The sequence below is a fragment of the Cucumis sativus genome, chromosome 3, assembly GCF_000004075.3.
Source record: "Cucumis sativus cultivar 9930 chromosome 3, Cucumber_9930_V3, whole genome shotgun sequence".
In the NCBI taxonomy this organism is placed as follows: domain Eukaryota; kingdom Viridiplantae; phylum Streptophyta; class Magnoliopsida; order Cucurbitales; family Cucurbitaceae; genus Cucumis; species Cucumis sativus.
Window position 1 is genome coordinate 37,520,814 of NC_026657.2, and position 19,882 is coordinate 37,540,695.

The 19,882-nt window shown below is 35.4% G+C and overlaps 2 protein-coding genes and 1 long non-coding RNA gene across 8 annotated transcripts; 2 read left to right on the plus strand and 1 right to left on the minus strand.

Annotated features, from left to right (window-relative positions):
* Window positions 1-693: 693 nt before the first annotated feature.
* On the minus strand, window positions 694-9,050 carry LOC101221826 (putative E3 ubiquitin-protein ligase LIN-1). 6 transcript variants are annotated; one of them, XM_031881951.1, is made up of 17 exons: window positions 8,456-9,049; window positions 6,886-7,934; window positions 6,709-6,769; window positions 6,200-6,574; window positions 5,974-6,056; window positions 4,623-5,888; window positions 3,616-3,760; window positions 3,277-3,534; window positions 2,887-3,193; window positions 2,688-2,812; window positions 2,406-2,525; window positions 2,178-2,309; window positions 1,815-1,937; window positions 1,615-1,725; window positions 1,314-1,457; window positions 954-1,214; window positions 694-865 (listed from the first exon to the last, which is right to left on the minus strand). In XM_031881951.1, the coding sequence occupies exons 2-17, from the start codon at window positions 7,824-7,826 to the stop codon at window positions 848-850; spliced, it is 4,470 nt and encodes a 1,489-aa protein (XP_031737811.1). In that variant the 5' UTR covers window positions 7,827-7,934; window positions 8,456-9,049; the 3' UTR covers window positions 694-847. The 6 variants fall into 6 exon arrangements, with proteins under 6 accessions (XP_031737811.1, XP_031737809.1, XP_031737810.1 ...); XM_031881949.1 differs by having other exon boundaries at window positions 3,277-3,760; window positions 8,456-9,050; XM_031881950.1 differs by having other exon boundaries at window positions 694-1,214.
* Window positions 1,101-2,080, plus strand: LOC116402519. The gene is made up of 2 exons (XR_004214930.1): window positions 1,101-1,243; window positions 1,602-2,080. It is a non-coding gene; the product is annotated as an uncharacterized LOC116402519 (long non-coding RNA).
* A 3,222-nt stretch (window positions 9,051-12,272) lies between the features above and the next one.
* On the plus strand, window positions 12,273-16,040 carry LOC101214378 (UPF0307 protein ECA0281). Its single transcript, XM_004136330.3, has 7 exons — window positions 12,273-12,664; window positions 12,807-12,855; window positions 12,960-13,011; window positions 13,786-13,943; window positions 14,249-14,356; window positions 14,864-15,024; window positions 15,750-16,040. Coding segments are annotated over exons 1-7 (891 nt in total). The 5' UTR covers window positions 12,273-12,302; the 3' UTR covers window positions 15,751-16,040.
* The last annotated feature ends 3,842 nt before the right edge of the window (window positions 16,041-19,882 follow it).

Genomic DNA, 19,882 nt, shown 5'->3' on the forward strand with positions numbered 1-19,882 from the left:
ATCTCTGGTTTCGTTTGCATTGGCATCTTGAGGAGAAACTCGTATTTGGAATGAGGCGAAATTGAAATATATAAATTATAGAGTTTCTCTCTAAGTGTGAAATATGAGTTTAGGGATGTGCAACACGCTGGAGGAATAATTATTTGGTTTAACTTTATAAGAATCATTGAAATTATTTTTAGTCGTTTGATGTACTAAATTAAGTTTTAGAAATCGTTTTGAGCGGATTTTCTGAGAAATTGAATTTGAAGAGGTATGAATGTATTTAGTTGAATGTTTTATAAATTATAACTCTTTTTTACCGCGAAAAAGTTAATAAAGTACATTTAGAAGAATTGATAATTGTTAAGCCAGTCTTTTATGGTATTAATTAAGTACGATCATTGTGAGAATATTTTTATTATTTACAAGATTGAAATTATTTAGGTTTTTCAATCATTTGTCTCTTTGCTTTTTTGTATGTGAAAATACACAGAAAAACCTGGAGTGATTTATAGAATAGGACAAGCTCAACTAGGTGGCATTATGGTTCAGACTTACCACAAGTTATGGAAATACATGGATGAGTGTTTTTTGATAACCGTATGCTTCGATGGACTGAACAATCAGATGAAATGCAAATTGAACTTCTCTATTTTTTTACTCAAAAAAACAATTCAACCTGACCAGGATTTAAATGAATTTCTCTAGCCCTAGTAGAATCGTTATTAGTGAGGTTTGGTATTTTATTTATTAACGTAAAATGAAATATATAAATCATATACAATTACAATGCACCAATTGGAGGTATAATCGTATCTCTATTACTTAAGTTGAATAATGGTGTGATATGCTCCCCGTTTCATGGTCATTCAAGAGCCCAAACCTGTGTTCATAAAGAAAATGGAAAGTTAAGCTATGGTGTCAAAATTTTCTCGTGGGGTAAAAATAAGGACGAGAAGTTTACAAGAAACCTGTATCTTTCCATCTGAGGTACCAACGAGTAGCAATCCTCCATCGTCTGTAGTTAGGGAAGTGATTTTTGTGTGGCTACCACTAGCACTGCTACCTATTTTAACTGAACCAATTTTTGTGTGTTTCTCTTTCGCCCAAATCTCTATTAACATCCCCAATCTGGAGGCTGTAAACAAGAAATCGGTGCTTGCGGCCATGTGATGTATGTCAACTCCAGTTGAAAAGGATCCTACTGTTGTCTTGTTTGCCAGCGAAAACGTCTTTTGCAGTGGGAAAAAAGATTTAGGATGTAAGTTACTTCACCGAATGATTATCATCATAAGTCTAATTGATTCAATTATTTGGTTCATTTGTTATACCTTCCCTGCCGTTCCATCCACGGTCGAACCGGCAGCAGACAGTAGGTCACCGTGGATGTGTAAGGAGTAGATGTTTTGTTTCCAAAGCAATTTTCTTACACCCGTGTAGAACGTGCTTGTGGCATTTTTGGACAAATCCACCTCCTGCCAATTTAAAGTTTGTCCTTAACATTTGGGTGCATATTAGATGTTGTGTTGAATTGGTTATTATTATTAATGCCCTCTATTTTACTAAAATTGTTAGTATTTGTTACCCTACTAATCAAGCAAAAGAAAGTGGATCTTCAGGACTTGGGCGTACCATTATGCTGTCACCAGAACAACCGCAGTAGAGTTTATCTTCTGATAGTGCCAGGCATTTGACGTATTTGTTGAAATTTATATGCTTGGGAACCCCAAAGAAGTTGAACACCTGTAATATCCAGTCCATTACATATATGCCAGATTATTGATTTCAATGGATTTTGATTTTTCAAATCTTGTAGCTTAAACCACGGTTACCTTAACACCATTTCCTGGAGAAACAAAGCATGCGAGTTTGCCATTTACTTTCAAGTCATAAACTGGCTCCTTCACTTCGTGGACTTGAACGCACTGTATTTCTTCAGATTTGATGCTCCATACCTGTAAATGTTGTAGTTTCCGAGAATCAATGGTAGAAGTTTGATCAGAATAAGATTTGCTTTCAGATGTAGTGATAAAAGTAAGGCCAATTTGCTATCATCCTCTTATAGAATAAATGTGGAGTAGAACCAGATTCATAATCAGATTGAATCTTGTCCTTTAATAATTGATCTGATTACTATTGTTGTAGTTTCTCTTTTAAAGAAAACATGGCACAACATGATGAAGAAAGAAATCTACCCGAATTGTTTTGTCTAAGGAACCGCTGTATACTGTGTCGTACGAAGAGGAAACACAAAGGCATGTTACAGCTTTTGAGTGCTTGCGAGCTTCTTGGATCAACCTTAATACTTTATTTCTAGCATCCCAAACCTAAAAGCAGGATATCAAGTGTTGGTCGTAAGAGAACATAGTGAGTTTACACGTGATCTTAACTGAGACCAAGATTCTGTCGTTTGTTTAGATTACCTTGATGGTGCCATCCGAGTGACTACTTAAAACCCGCCCTTCCAAATGAAGCAGAGACAAAACCTCTCCATTTGAGCTGCAATCTATTGCACCAACTTCAGTGTAACTCCAGAGCTCCGTCTAATGGACAAAAGATAGAACAGTAGTAAGCTCCATCACATGGACAAAAGATAGAACAGTAGTAAGCTCCGTCACATGGACAAAAGATAGAACAGTAGTAAAATCATGAATCCACTTTTAGTATGAACTAAGAATAGAACCATTTCCCCCAACCCGACTTACTGTGTCAACAGATGGCAAGTTCATCAAGGCTTTCATTATAGCATTGACCACCGATGAGCTTCTCCTAAGCTTTCTTAACGTTTTGTTGATGGATCTTGCATGAAGCCCTAGTTCCTCAAGTGCAGCTTTGTAATTGGCAACCAAGTTAGTTCGATTTCAACAAAATATATATACTGTCAGCATTGCAAACAAACCTCACCTGGGTCGCTAATGAAAGTTTTTAAAGCAAGACATGCTAAAATCTTATCCTCCTGGCTATTAGAAGATTGTAGAACGTTTACAAGTTCATCAAGCAAGAACCTGCGAGCAGTCTCTCGTACCCCAGTATCTGGGAGCGTTGAAACCATGTGGCACAGCCAGGAAACGATGACAAGACAGGACTTTTCCATCTCTAAGGATTTACTCTTCAGGCATTCTTTCATAACTTTAAAAATGTACCCCTTTTCATGGTTACAAATAACCAGTGCTACTCTTTTTTCCCATACACTGATTGCCTTCTCTTCCTCCTGTAGCATATATCTAGATTTAGAAACGAAAGGATGTACAATGAAATAAGTTCCACAGAAATTATAAATTCTTAGATCCAAACCTCTCTCTCTGATAATTCGCTGTCAGGCTTCCTCAGTCCCTCGTCCTTCATCAAAGCATTGTAAGGCTGATCAAATCCTGCAAGTTTGAGCAACCACGATTTTGCATAGCACTTTCCTGAGGAAGTCAATCGCCCAGATAGATATAACAAAGCATCTGCAGCTGCAGTTTGAACGTTATAGTTGTCCTTCCTACGAAAAGCTTCAAACAGTGCATCTATAGATTCTTCTCGGTAAATGCTCATTTTTCGTGGTTCAACCTGACACGAAGCAGAATTGTCTGTTAGTTTCCATGAGGAAAATGATTTTCGCATGCTAGCTATTATGGGATCTAGACTAACCAGGAGATCCAGCTGGAGAAGAAGGGAGGCGATGCTAGGTTGTTGCTCAATTGTAGCCTTTGGAAGATGTGTAAGAAGTGTATGCATCGTACTGAATGCTCCTTCATTTTTAATTTGCTGCAAAATTTGATTGCATTGTGTCCTTCTGTAGTTTCTCAACAACGACAAGGAATTGAACTTGAGTTATGATGCAGAATTAACCAAATGCAGATATTGAATAAACATTGGAATGTGTAACATGTCACATACCGTATAGGCCATACCACTAATTTTTAGAAAACTGGTTCATAGCTTTGTTGCTATTTTAATTGAAGAAAACTGGTTGAAATGTAGCGTGTGGTCACCAACATTACTCATACAACAAAAGTTTAATTTTGATTCATTCCACACATTCATCAGAAAATAAGTTTTCTTTTTTTTTTAAATGAAAAGCAATTTCAAGATCAGTTGATTTTCAGTAGTTGAAGGCTGAAACCTAAGAAGCACAGACACATCAGTTTGGAGTTTGAATACCATGTCGGACATTCTTACACTTGGTAGACACCTATTAGACGCTTGCTAATCTAACAAATACATTAGACATGCATAGGACACTTACTGAGTAAACTAAAAAGACATATATATGATAATGATAATAATTTTTTAGTATGAAATATATCAAGCTAAGTCTTGTAAGCATATAAATGCATCCATTCAAAATGAATTTTCTTTTACTATAAAAATGAAATTTTAATAAACGTATCATTGTCGTGTTCTAAATTTTTAAAATATCATGTGCGGCATGTGCCGTCGTGTCCAGGTCATATTCGTCTCTCATGTCCGTGTCTATGCTTCTTAAACTGAAACCTTTACCTGCACTGTTATTATTATGAATAACAAAACCTTAATTTTCTATAATTCGTTTATGAAATAAAGTCCACCATACAGGGAACTTAACGACAGAAGTAGTTTTTAAAACTGATTGCACACGAGAACTTTTATTTTCAAGCGAATTAGTATCATTATACCTGTTCATTTGAACTAGCTCTGACAGAAAAGCCACACAAAGGCCTCTGTCGTCCTCATTTCCAGTATAAAGTAACTCAAGAACCGGAGCAAGCTCGATCTTCTCTACGATTGAGTCCTTGCAACCTTTGTCGACTCGCATACAACATAAAAGCATAGAAAGTATTGGCCTCCTCACTTCTTCCCCATCCAAAAACTTGACTAATGCAGGGCATCCTTCTGCAGAGATAAGACTCGCAACATTCCGGGATTGGCTATATTCATCCCCTCCCATCAAAATTTGTTCAAGCATTGCGATAGCAGCATCTTTTGGCTCTATTACAAATGGCAGATCATCGAAATCTTCATTTTTCTTCTGGAGCAGCTGGGCTAGGGAAGGTATAAGTTCATGAGCTGACAACTTAGTAAATGTGGGCCTTAGCAAGCACATAAGAACGGAAGCCTCTGACAACCCACTCGTCAGCAAAGAAGCTAGGCAATCAAAATCTGAATCTAGACTACTAAGGGACTCTCCAACACTTCCATCTGCACAAATAAGCTCAGAAAGAACGTAAATCGAGGTTCTGAGGACTTCTCTTTCCCGGGAATTTAACAGTATTTCCATAAAGCCGTTCACTACAGCCAATTCGGATAAGTAGGAATGAACCGCTGGATCACCTTTTGAGTCCTTCCAGAACCCTGCCATAGTGAGCACAGCAGTCTCGCATTGTTTCAAGTTCTCGAAATTACAAAGACAAGAGACAAAAGGTTTTAAACTGTTGATGATTTTCTCGACTGTGGCTTGAGATATTACACTGGTGGGTGATAAAGACACTGCTTCTTGCATTAATCTTTTGCCTTTTTGATTAAGAGACTCGTAAGTCCTGTTAAGAGGACCATGAAATGGTTGGCAAGGAGTAGTTGCCACAGAGCTCCTCCTTTTGAAGGTAGAACCGACAGTACTTACCGATGTACCAGTCCACGAACAATCCTGAGCAACATCAGGATGCTGTTCCTGCCAAGATGTTGTCAGTCTTTTCAAGACATAATTCGTTTTAGGCATTACAGTTGAAGACAATGGCTGCCGCGTAATGGGGCAAGTTGTATTTCCTCTTTTCAACCATTCCTGAATAGCTTTTCTTTCATAAGTCTGCCCAGTTTCGAGAGTAACAGGATCACTGAAAATCTGACCTGTTATGGGGCATACGAAATCTTTAGGGGGTCGCACCATATGTGTCACATTCTCAGACGAGCGGCTTCTACTTTCATCCTCAAGTTTATCTATTGAACTGTTAAAAATTTAATAAGTTTCAAGGTACTTTTCTTGTATGAAGACAACGGATCATGTTAGTGGAACTGAAATATTGTAATTACCAATTCTCGAAGTCTTGGCTACTCACGTTGTCATAGGTTGTATTGTGCGTCGGCTTATATATTATTCTTCTGTGGCCATCTTTCTTCAAGTAAAAAACAAAGAGCAGTTGCAATTAAAAGACGCTTTTCCAAGTGCAGTTGTGCAAAGTAAGAAAAATGGAACAAAAAACAGAAATACATCGAAAAGAAGGGTTAAGAAAGCAAGTGGGGCAAGACAAACACTTACTTCACCATCAGACTCTACCGAATTGGAGCTGTAATCACTTCTTGTAGCTGGTGATCCAAGGGCAGAGGTAGCAACTCGTTGTTCGCCACGACTGGATAAAAGTCGCAATGTACGCGATTCACTTTTCTTCTCATTTACTATTGGATATAGAACTCTCGGTGAAGGAACTGGAGGAGATGCAATTGGAGAAAAAATGGTGGGAGAATGTTTGCGACTCCCCATTTTCGACACCTCCTCTTTAGGTCCTATTTGCTCATCCTCCGACGCCCTTGTGCTACTCGGCGATAGTAATTTATAAGTCGCGGTATCACTGAGATCGTAAGAATCGTAAGGTTCCTGATCAGAATCATCCTCATTCTCCTCTAGCAAATCACTCTAGAAAGAAATCAAAACGTAGCTTATATTATTACTGAATTACAACTCAAACCAGCAGAGTTCCTTCTGGCGTATATATGTAGACCATTCTAGCAATTGAAATGATGAGAATGAAATTTGAACTCGGGACAAACCTGAGAATACTGCCCTGCAAATTTCTCTATGTTGTTGGCTGGACTGGAAGCCCCCTTTGGCCTGTTTGGAAACCAAATATTTGGTTAGAAAAAGGGAAGTAACAACTAACAAATTGGAAGCAATTCCAGTACTTGCTCGTTTGTAGAGGAGGCGTCCTCAGAGTTTTGGAATCTTACCAACTTGCTTCTGCCGTGCCATCTTTAGATTTTGGTTTGATGGATGAAAACCCGGCACTCTTGGGTAAAATAGGTCCAAATTTTATGTAATCGGGAATTGAGCGGCTCACTTCATGAAGAGGAGTCATAGGTGGCTCTGCGATTGGCAACATTGGGGCAACCTTCTTGGTGGAGCTTGAATCAGAATTCATACAATCTTTGAAGTATTTAGCGAAGAGCCTCGTATTCTCATCCAAAGATGCTCCATAAAGCTGCTCCAACTTCTGCAATTTCTCAGCTTGATCAGGCCTCAGCGAAAATATCAAAGATTCATTGAAGAATTGATCTAAATCAGCTGTGAAGGATAAATCGGAAGAATCAGGAATCACTTCGATCATAAGTCTATGCCTCTCCTCTGAATACCACCCAACAATTGAGCTCATGTGTGGAAGAAAGAGTTCTTTCCAGAGTTCAGGAGCAAAATCGTTGCGTGAAAAGAAGGGATCCACAATAAACATCTCAAGAATATGGAGGACTGAGTTGTGAGCATTTCCTCGCAATTTCCAGAGATATGAAAGATTTAGGTGAGCCCAAGCAGCAAGGTAGAAATTGGGAACTCCAGCAGTTTTCTCGTTAGAATTCAACAAGGCACACACTTGAAGCATCTTCTCTGCATGGTCAAGTCGTGCAAGCTTAGTCTCCATATTGGATGTGTTTAAAGCCTCCTCAAGGGCTTCAATACCCCAATCCAAATTAGCCAGCACTGCTTGATCCGAGTACCTAACCTCTGTATCTTTGTCATTACTTCCACCTTCAGATGCCAATCTCTCAGCACACTGCTCTTTGTGAAGGTTTCTCTGCTCTTTATTGATCAATCGACCTCGGGTGAAATTATCAATGGTGGCCACCAATATCCTCACGATGTCCTTTTGGTCCATTGAGAACCTATATTCACCAGCCATCCTTCAGCACAGTTCTCCTCCTCTCCACTTCTCTCTTCACTTGTGTTATAACCTAAGACGTAAAATCATTGCTTCTGATAGCATTTTCTTCAGTTGCTGCAAAACTATCTGGAAGGAGAAGAAACTGGATAAACTAAAATTGTTTGTGCGTTCATGTATTCACAAACCAAACGGGCATAAATTTCTTTATCAAATCTACGATCACGTCAATTTCACTGGCACTTCTTCATATACCAACAATTAAATCAACTGATCAAAATCGTGTCACGAAACAAACAACACAGTCTATAAAGGATTGTAAGGACAGAATTCTACTAAAACAATGACAGAACAGATGGATAACTGCTAAAGGTTACACACAGTGAAAATATCAACGAAAATTAATTTCAGAAACAATTATGCATAAGAAGCAATTAACAGACTTCCAATAGAAGTTGCCTGGAGTTCTCTTCAGCGAATCAACTTCATTCTGTCGTATGAATCACTAACCAAACTACAGAGAGAGTGAGAGTGACTACGAGGGATTAGGACATGATTTGACTAAAAACAATGACAGAACTATATCTACAAACAGTTACACGTAGAGCAAAAGCATGAACAAAATTCAGTTTCAGAGTGAACTGACCTACCGATCGAAATCGAAGTTGATCAAGTACTCCTCTTCATCGAAGCAACTTCATTGTCGTGAGAATCAATCAGCAAGGTATTCTTGCACCCAGAGAGATAGAAAATGACTGACGGCCGGCCGCTGAATAGTGGAAGATTGAGCTGCCGGCTGCCGTTCCCAGAGAAATAATCAAACCGAAGACTTGCAAATCATTTCTTAATTAATAACAATCGCTTTCAGCATTAGAATTAAAAAACTAATTAGGAATTGGAAGTCGTCGTTTAGCGATTGAGAAAATATGTAGAAAACCTAGAAATCTTCATTAACTTTGTTATCTCTAAATTTTTTAGGAAGAGAAGAATTCAAAATTTTACTTTAACGGGGAGGGAAAAGTGGTTGAGCAGGTAATTGAGAGGAGGTACAGTGTCGGAGGACATGGCTGTAGCAGCTGAACAACGGAGCTATTAGGTTAATCCCCGGCGATCGTTCCGAAGAACCACCGTGAAGTTCAACTGAAACAAGAATCCTACGGAGACAATGACAGAGCAGAGTAAATTAATGAAGAATTAGAAGCGTCGTTTAGCGATCGTGAAAAATTGTAGGCCACCGTTTTATTAATTATCTTCAAATTTCCAAATGACCGAAACGGCCAGCTTTTGGCGGGATATTTAACTACCCCAAAGATAGTTGTGATGTTTCGTTTTGATCGAAGGTTATTCTGGAATTTCGCATTTTAAATTGTAGCACTATTTTTCTTCCTAGGACTTTTAGTATTGCCCTGATAGTTGATAGTCCGTATACAATTTTGGTAGTTTAAAATTTCGATGTCGATAGTATGTTTCGTGGACTTTTATGATATAATAAAAATATTTATTTGAGTTCATGAAAATACGAAAATATTGATAATAATGAAGATCTCTTCCTAGCATCTAAATGAAATGTTATTTTAGTTTATAGTTCCTAAGATTCTTGATCTTTCTTTTCTGATAAGTAATAAAAGAATGCAATACTTTTTATCCATCTATCACAAAGATAATTATACTGAAATTTATTGTCACAACATTTGTTTTTCATATTGGACTAAATGTAATCACTCCCTCCTAAAGAATTAAAAATATAAATTATATTGTCTTATCAGACGTAAATTTGTTAAGGTGAATATAATGTTACTGATACGGAAAAATAAAGAAGAAAAAACTAAGTTGCAATGTGTAAAATTAGTCTAGGTTGATTGATGTGTCTTTATTTATCTATTTTAAGCTTATACAATAATTAAAATATTTGATTTTCAAGATAAGTGTAGTCTAAAGATCGATCAACTCTAAAATTTGTTTTATGGAAGAGATCTGCTCAAGTGATTGCAAGAAAATTGAGGGTAAGCATGGGTGCGATGTCTAGCCACACATACTCCGACGCTCAAGTCAATTTTGTATTTATGAGTAGTTAGACAATAGAAAAAATAGTAGAGTATTAAGGTATTTAGGCATACTTTCAACCAATGGCCTTAACTTTTGATACAATATAGTGATTCGTAATACATGAGCTCATAACTGCCCTAAATTTCTAGAACCATTGGGTTAATAACCTATGGAGAGTTACACTATCATTATAACAAATCCGTAAATACTCTCAACGGTCCCTTCATGGCGCTCGTTCATTCAAAATTCAAACGATTTCACATATAATCGTTGATTGGGTTCTCTAAGCTCTCTTGGCACTGACCTAAAGGTACTTTCTCTTATGGGCCATTTTCCTCTCGCAAGCTTCTTTTAGGAGACTAGGCTCGACCTTGTGGGTTATCCTTCTATTGAGAGCTTTTCTTAGAAGGTTATAGTCTCATGTACGGGTCATCCTTATATTGCTACTCTTAAGAGACTTTGTTTTATGTTTCTCTAAGAGTCTCTTTAGCTTTCTTCTCAGCTTTGTTGAGCTTCCCTTGAGCTTTCATCTAAGGTACATATGAGCTTACTCATTTTGAGTGTTCGTCCTCGGCCTCACTGAGTTTTTTAAGCTCTCTCTATAAGTGCTCCTCTTGAGTTCTCTTATAGACTTAGCCTACCTCATGGGTTCCACCAAGCTTACCCATTGAGTTGCATAAGCTCTCCCTATGGGTGTTCTTAAGCTATCTCATCCTTTCAACTCCTCTCGAGTTTACCTCATGGGTCCTTTGAAACAGTGTAAGTTCTCCTCCATGGATGCTCTTAAGCTTTCTCCTAGGTCTCTCCTAGCCACTTACGAGATTACTTCTCTTGAGTTTATCTCATGGGTCTCACTGAACTCTTAAAGGAGCTCCTCCATAAGTGCTCCTCTTGAGCTCTCTCTTAGGCTCTTTTGAGTTCCCTCCTAGGCTCTTTCGAGTTGTCTAAGTGCTCCTTTATGAGTGCTCTTAGTCTTTCTCTTTGGCTCCTCTTGAGCTTATCTTATGGGTCTCATTGAGCTAATTAAGTTCTCTTCCATAGACGGCATTCCTCTTAAGCTCTCACCTAGACTCCTTTGAGCTCTTCTTGAACCTACCTCACACCCTCCATTAAGCTACTTTTAGGTCTACCTTATGGATTCCATTGAGCTACCTAATTTCTTCCCATGCGTGCTTTTAAGCTCTCTCATAGGCTCCTAGGCTCCATTGAGCTTCTCTAAGCTCTTCCTAGTTTATGAACTCCTCTCACAGCGTCCTTATAAACTCCTATTTAGCTCAAATTATAGGTCCATTAAGCTACCTCTAAACTCACTTAGACTTCCTTATTAATTTTTTTAAGTAGGCAATTCACGTATAACAAATATGTAATATATATTGACTCTAGTTTAGTTTAGCTACAGTATGGTTATAAGATTCCAACAAAAAGAAAATTGTACTGAATAGTAGAAATATATGTTATTCTTAAAATCAAGGGGATATATGTGATCACAATTTTACCTTAAATACTTGTTTTATTAGACTTATTCAACTCCATTTTCAAGAAAATGTGAAGCCTCTTAGAATAGTTTTCAATCTTTTTTCCCTCTCATGAAGATATAAAATAAAATTCCAAAGCACACTAATATAATGCAAATTGTTTATTAAAAAAAGTTCATTTTTGTTTCACTTACGTTGAACGTTTTTTAGTACCAATTTTATAACGAATGAAGCTAAGAAATTGTTTAGTGCATTTCTATAACGTCAAATGTTTAGGGATCCACTTACTATGAGATGTATAAAAGTTTTTGTTTTTCTTTATTTTTTAATAATGTTTTTTTTTATAATGGAAGGTTCGATGTCTCATTTCTATAGTTGTTGTGCTTCAATAATCGTTGAATTCATCTCACTTTGCCGAAATGTATAAAAGTTAACACTTGCAATATTAAATAATAACAAAATAATATTAAATGTAAAATATATATGTAATTTAGCTATATTAAAAAAATTAACATCAAGCTAGAAAGAAGGTGAAAACCCGCAACTTTATACAATTTATTTTCTAAGGTCCTTACAATAAAATATCGGTTTATTATAATTTATAAGTTTGTTGGTCCTTTCTGTGCATGCATCACATTATGAAACTATTGCAATAGAATCTTGTAATACACATAGGAGCTCTTGATACTTGATTCTCGCAGCTGTTCTTTCACTCTCATTACTTGTTCTCATTTCTCATTCAGTTACTAGAAGACTTGAAAGATGAAAAAACGAGAAAAAAAATTATGAAACTTTACATATATATTCATATTTGATATATACAAAGTGAGAATTATGACAAGTAAAGAGAGTGAGTAGAAGCAAGTATGTTGATGGGCCGAGCCGATTGATCTGGGCCGAACCGATGGATCAGGGCCGAACCGGGCTTCGTCAATTTATGGTGCCGGTATCCGCCGTGAACTGATGGACATCAACCATGAGTCATATGGTTCGAGCTCTCCGGCAATGGCCGTCGATGGTGCAGAAACATTGTTGTGGTTGCGCCGTACATCATTTTTTATTCTCATCTCCGCCGTGGGTGGCCAAAAGAATATACTCTCGTCGACTATCTTTAGCTACCGTTCATTCTGCTCGCCGCGAAGTCCAATATGAATCAAAAGGACTCAGATTATCCAAAGCTCCAGCACTGGCCAAATCCCAAGAACATGAGAGCATTAACGATGATGATTTGGATGTTAGAAAGAGCCGCAACCAGCTTAAACGGGAAGCTCGACGAGCTGTTCAATGGGGCATGGATCTCGCGACCTTCTCCACTTCTCAAATTAAACGCATCCTCAGGTATTTTATATCTTCTCGCAACATTATCCGAAGATGCCTAATTATTGTATAATGTTTATCACTGATACACTTCGGGAAGGGTTTAAGGAGTTTGAGTTTCGAGCACTAACGTGAGATTTCTATTACTTGTTTGGGGTGATAGTGTGACGTCCCTCGAGAAAGATGTCTTCGACGCAATAATGCTTGTGAAGGTGCTCCTTACTAGCGATTTAATTTTGTAGTTTTTCGTATCCTTTGGTAATTTGGCGATGCGTGAATTGTTTATGTAGCTAAGGTGTTTGATTATTTGCCGCAGAGGCTTGGGAATGATGTAAGGGAAGGAAAGCGAAGGCAGTTCAATTACATTGGTAAGCTGATATTTGATAATTCATTCTGTTGTGAAATTTGTATTTGGCAGTCAGTGTTAGTAGTTAGAGCCCCATTTGATATTTAATTCTACAAAAATGAAACCTGAAAAACCTCGACGTAATGCTTTATCAAGATCTATCGATGAAAAAAATATGAAAATTTGCTGTCTTTTTGGTCATTGAACATTTGTCAGCACGAGATCCTGTAACATGTTAGGCAGGAGATCTTAAAAATACTCTCTATAAATCTAAAATGGAAGGTTTCAATCTGTCAAACAGTGAATAGAATGGCTTAAATGGTCTTGGCCTCGAATTGATCATAACTAGTTAGAGTATTGTGATCAGCTTTGTTTCTAGGTTGCCACATATCCCACTAAACTGCATTTCGGTGACTACTCAACTAGTTGATGCTACTAATTCAAGGAATCTACAGGCTCAATCTAGTTGATTACTTTTATGAAGCTTACTTAATGAAAAGTGATAATACGATTTGACATTGTACAGGCCTCATCAGCAGATGATCTTTTGACGAGGCAAAACGCTAAAATGCAACAATTTGAACAGAGTTTACCATTGAATTTTCACTGGTTTCAGATTACACCTTAGGTTTCTGATTATATGAGCGTTCTGATTCCTGAAGCGATTTACACATAACCTTTGTCATAAAAGATCCAACCAAAACAGAAAATCATCTGTTTTGCTATGGAAGTGGAAAATTTATTTTTCTAAACATTTGTATTGTGTGGCGCTGACAAGTCGATTTAATTTGCATAGGAAAACTGCTGAGGGATGCTCAACCTGACACTGAATTAATGGACGTTTTAATACAGTCCACAAAAGCCGGTGACCATAAGATACTACAGAGATTGTGTGCTTCAGTAGATGATGAAGTTTCAAAGTATGTATATGAGGAGGAGGAGGAGGAAGAAGAGGTATTTTGTGATATGGTTTCGTTTACATATTACCCCTCCGTATTTGGTATAATAGACAAAACATTTGTATTTGGCTTGCAGACCAATTGTGAAAATTATACTGCAGCGTGGAACAAATAAAATGAAAAACTTCAATTAGAAAATGAAGGCCAGAGAGTATAACAACTGTTCGCTTTTTAAATTTAAATTTGATTTGATATAGTGGAACAGGAGTTGAAGGGGTTGATAAATGCCATTTTATACCGTGTTGTTTCTTTTAGTTTTATAAATTCATTTTGTTTTTTCTTTTCTTCTATCTAAACTAGGGTCCGCATGTAGACATTGCTACAAGGTGGCTTGACGGGTTAATCAGTAAGAACAATATCATTACAAAGGAAATTTATTCGCTACAAACTGTTGAATTTGACCGTCAGGTACTTCACTTGCTGCATCATTCTTTTTCATTACCCATTTTTATCCCTCCTATCTCTTTAAGAAGTTATTAACTCATTCGGTTCATGCCACTTAAATGCTTATTATTTTCTTTATAAGAAACTTTTCATTCATGAGATGAAACGACAAATAAAGGGGAAAGTTGAAATACCGAAAGAATACTTCCATTGGGCTATAAGTGTAGATAAGCTATAGCTATGAAACTGTGACGAAAATTGAAGCCAAGTGATTGCCAAAACAAAAGGATCATGTTTACAGAAAAACATAGAAGAGGAATCAAAAAAGTTATTTAAGATTGTCGCAATCAAAAGAGCTCCTCCCTAGGCTTCTAGCTGAAAATGTTCTACTTAGGCTTGCTTCGTCTACTATCAACTAGCCAAGAAAAAATAGGACAAGGGTCTTACGAATGATTACGACTTTAAAGATTTTATTAGCTAGTTTAGTGTTCTATTCCCATTCAATTCTAACTTAATGACAATCATCAATAGGAGCTGCGGAGACTTGTTCGAAAAGTACATATGGTTGAAGAACGTAAGGCAGCAATTGAAGAAAATGGGGATGAAGTCAATACAGCAGTAACAAACGCCAGAAAGCCCCTTGCTCGTTTTCTTTGTAGAATGGCGAAACAGTTGCCCTCCGATGAACTCTAGTACGAATTTATTTGTGCACTATATTGATTTCTCGCATTCTTTCCTATAAGCACTTACTTTTTTTTACAACTTAGCAGACTGTTTATTCTCACTTTCAACACCTACTTTTTCCTTGTCTTTCACACTTACTAGTTGAGGTGCTAACCGGGATCATAGAGATTGTTTATCAGTTTCTTGTTGTAATATGCTTTTCAAGGACTTTCTTGCTTCTTTCTTGCTTCTTTTCTAGGAATGCCTTTTAATAGTGGGGGAATTTATTAAACCCGAGATCTGAAAGGGAGAGGTTGAAAAGATGGGCACTGGGGGGGGGAGAGTTTTGGCCTATTGATGATGCAAGTGGTTGCATAATTGAAAGAAATTGTTAGGAAGCTAACAAAAGCTTGCTTACATTTAGGGATATAGTCATGATATTGTTTAAAATTCTGGTCTTGGCCTTTTCTGCATCAACTTATGCGCAGTTGAAGGTTGCATAAACCAACAAAACTTTTTGCTTTAAAATTGCAATTTCTCCTCTATGATGGAAGATTAGTATCAAATGACGCCATTTCTTTTAGTGGTATTTACACGCTGATTAAACAATGATTGGACGTGACGCAGGCACCTAAATCAATCCCATAAAACCAAGAGTCAAGACCTCTTTTTGAAATTTTCATGTCATCAACTTCAATATTTTCGGCCAATTCTTAACTATATTTGCTGAAATTTAACCCCTTGACATTGACAGGGCAATGGCCAACCTGCTGTTAAACTCGAAGAGGACAAAAGGGTATGCGAAATTTGAATAGAATTACTCTTGGACATCGTGTGAATTGTGGGAAGAAAATAAAACCCACCACCAAAATGATGGTCCTGTCCACCGAAGAAGACAACTTCCTGATAAATAGGGATTTGTGCTTGCGTTTGTCCTGTAAGTTAATTTGTTCGTTTTTGTGATATTAATTTATTATTACATAATTAATAGAATGGATATATTTCTTCTTTTACTACCACGGTAAGGTGGGAGATTGAAACTCTACCTACAATGACCTATAAAGATGAAGTTCATGTCAATATTACTAAGCCAAAATGACTTTTGTTTAAAGAAATATGCTTGAGTTTTGTCACTTATTTAAAAATTATCAATGTTTTCACAAAAACTGTCATATTACCAATTGAGACCATTTATAAACGTTTCAAAACTATTCTTGAACTAGAATTCTCTTAGAATATAGGATAAGAAATTAATTTGGATGTGGAATGATATAGAGATGATTAGGACACTCGTCTAAATTAAATCTTTAAAAGAAATTTTAACTAATTTTTATACTCCAAAAAAAAATTATATATTTTGAAACATTTATATAAGGTGAAAGGTAACATTGTAACTTATAACCTAAACATATTGAAGATTTATATACCCTAGAAGTTAAGAGCGGGCTTACCACACCTTCCAAATATCTTGAAATCATTTGACATGTCAAAACATCTCTTTCACCATCAAATTGTGAGTAAAAACGTGGTATCTAGATATTTTCATCACATGCCATCCTACAAAATTTTCACACCCTATCTTTCTTTCTTTTGAGTTCTAACATCTTCCATCAACAATTTGAGTATTAAAAATTATGTTGGAAGCTATTTCATCAATGTGAAGGCAAGGCAAGTGTATTTAGCTGCAAAATACAGCCATTTATTTGCAAGTTGAAACGAATTTAGAAATGAGAAAAAGTGTTTTAAATGACACTAAGGATGTTTATTTTATTTTGGTCGACAGGTCGTTGATATATAAAAATATCAAAAGTGTATTCAAATTATGTCTCTTTCCCTTCTAATTGAATACGCCCAGCTGTTTAAATGCCATATTATGATAATGATATCAATATAGGTGCTTTGACAATTATATATATTTTAGTGGTCCTCAGTATTGAAAATCAAAGGGCCTCATGAATTTGGTCATTACCTTTCTTTTCAAGAGATAATCTTCAATTTTTTCTTTGAACAATGTTCTCTGTTTCTAATGGAATATGTTAAAAACATTACTTTATAAAATAACGATAATAATAAACACATAAGAGAATAGTAAATTTTTATCGCAGTCAAAAGATATTTAAAGCACTTTTCTTTGAAGTTTCGTGCCATAAACAAACTCCAAAAGTTTAATATTCGATTCAGAAGATGAGATTATTGTTACTGTATACTTCTCAACATTTTTCCAGTTCAAAATTTTACTTTTGTTTCGTTCATCAAATCAAAATTTGATTCTATATATATATAAATATAAAAACTCAACTCTTTTAAGGAACTTGTATATATCAATTTCTGGTGTGATTCTTTGTTTGTTAGATTGTTATTGTTATGACATGTAACGATATTTTTAACTTTATAATCAAAGAGCATTAATGAAGAAAAACACATTGAATCACATGTTAAAATTCAAAGTTGAGAGCCTAAAGCTCCTAAATAATCACACTAAAATAAGGATCAAGTGTTGACAACCAAAAGGCGGAGATGGAAGTTGGAAGCAACCATCCTCTTAATAGTTAATCACTGCTCTAGCTCAATGGCATCAAAAATATATCAAGACTTAATCAAAGCACGAGTATTCAACTTTAATAAGTAATGATTTTATTAATGTGCTTTACAATTTATAACATAAAATCTATCCTAATATAAATCACAAAATGAAATGTCACTACGTACCAACTAAGTATATAGTATATAAATAAATTCAATCCCTAATTATTTTATCAATATAAACGCGTAAAAAAATTTATTAAACCATACTAATATTTTTTACCATAGAAACCAAATTAAATCATTATCAATTATAAGGTAGAGGACTAAATCATTACTTAATTATAAAGTTCAAAACTAAAACTCCATATGATAACCATTTTTTTTTGTTTTTTTGTTTTAAATTAAATCTATAAACAATGCTTCCACTTTCAACTAGAAAGCCAAAATTTAAAAACAGAAAAAGAAAAAATAACTTTTAAAAATTTTAACTAATTAAACTAAGAATTAAAATGTTGTATTTAAAAAAGATACAAATTACTATGGTAAAATGTGAGCATACAAGTAGACAAACATAAAACGAAACTATTAGTAAACGAGGCATAGATTATAAAAGATAGGGTGAGAAACAAAAAGTGTTGTTTTGCGCACTATTTGATGAATGGCTGCGGCGTTTATGTGTATAGAAAAAAAGAAATGAAAAGGGAGTTAGTGGGAGACATTGAAAAAGGTATAAGGATAAGGTCAAAAATTCTAACTTCCATCCATATATCCTTTCATTATATATTATTAGTTCCTCTCTATTTCCTTCAACTTTCGCCCTTTGCCGTCACACACTGATTCAGCTTCTACGTTACATCTACTTGGCTCCGCATTTGCAACACACACTCACACGCACTAAAGTTGATCATCCTCATAGATGTATGACTTAATATTAGCCAACCCCTAATGGTACCCAATTCCCTGTTTATCTACACCTTTAACTCCCCCATCCCCATTATCATTTGTCGCTCTCCAAAACTAAAAAAAAAAAGTCTCCTTTATAGCCAATTGTCAGTGAGATAGATTCAAATAATCTCTTAAATCATTCTAACAACAATATATAGTTAAGAACGAGTGTTCAAAACCTAGCACGAAGGTTGTCGTAGATCCTCATGTGTTGGTTGTAGTTGGAGTTCATGTGTGCATGACATGACATGGAACAATCACAATATCAAAAAGAAGTTTCATCTGAAAATTATTACAACCACTAAAAGTTCTCACTCATCCTTACAAACATTGTCTAGAAGCCCATTAGAACATTTAAACACTAACTATAGTTAAACTAGCATATTAAGTTTAAGATGCTTTAAATTTGGATGGTTTAAAATCAAAACTATATGCTTCTTTTGTAGTATTTAGATCAACATATCACTTTTTTTTCAACATTTTCAATTTGAGATAATCAATCACACAATATTTGTTGTCAAAACCCTACAATATCTCAAGTTCAAATTTGAATAATGTAATGTATTATTTTTTATTCATTTGGATTTACTCGAGAAAAAAATGTTTTTTAAAAAAACTTATTTTTATCCGAACATCTTTGATTAAAAAAATTGTTTAAAATATAATTCAAAAGAAAAGTTATTTGAGCGATTGTAAATTACTTTAACTTTTTTTTTCAAAACAATCCACTTTTAAATCAAACCCTCGAAAACGTCTATCGTAAATTTAATTAATGCTACAAGTAAAATAAAAATAAATAGAAGAGTTTTGTGTTAGTTGTTGAATTTGCAATAAAGTTTCTACCATTTTGCAACAACATTGTTGTGAAGTAGAAATGTTAATTAGGTTGAGATTTGGTTTGAACATCGAGAGGAAGAGGGGTCTTTGAAAATTGGAATGTTCTTGGTTTAGTTGTTGTAGGTTAAGACTATACAATATTACTCTAATTTGATATTGGGAATGGGAAGTTGCATCCAACCTCAAAATTATTTGTCAACTTTGGTAAACAAACTGAACACCCAAAATTTCCAATTTGTTGACTAAGCACACACAGTTGGCACCCTACGTGGAACTATACTCATTGAAGCCGCCAATTATAAATTTCATTTCTTTATCAAATATAAACGTGTCCCCGTCGAATTCTTGACTTTTTCTTTTTTCCTTTTTATAGGTTCAATTCATGTTTAAAATGTTTTTGCCAATCAAAACATGGCCATAAAAATTTATGTAAACAAAAAAGTTCTAAGAAATATTTAAATTAGGAGATGAGCGTTTTTATAGTTTTTAAATAAGCTAACTTTTTAAATTTGCTCAAATTTAGTCCTTATAAAAATTAAGAACGTAGTTGACAAATAAATAATATTTTTTTCTCAAAAT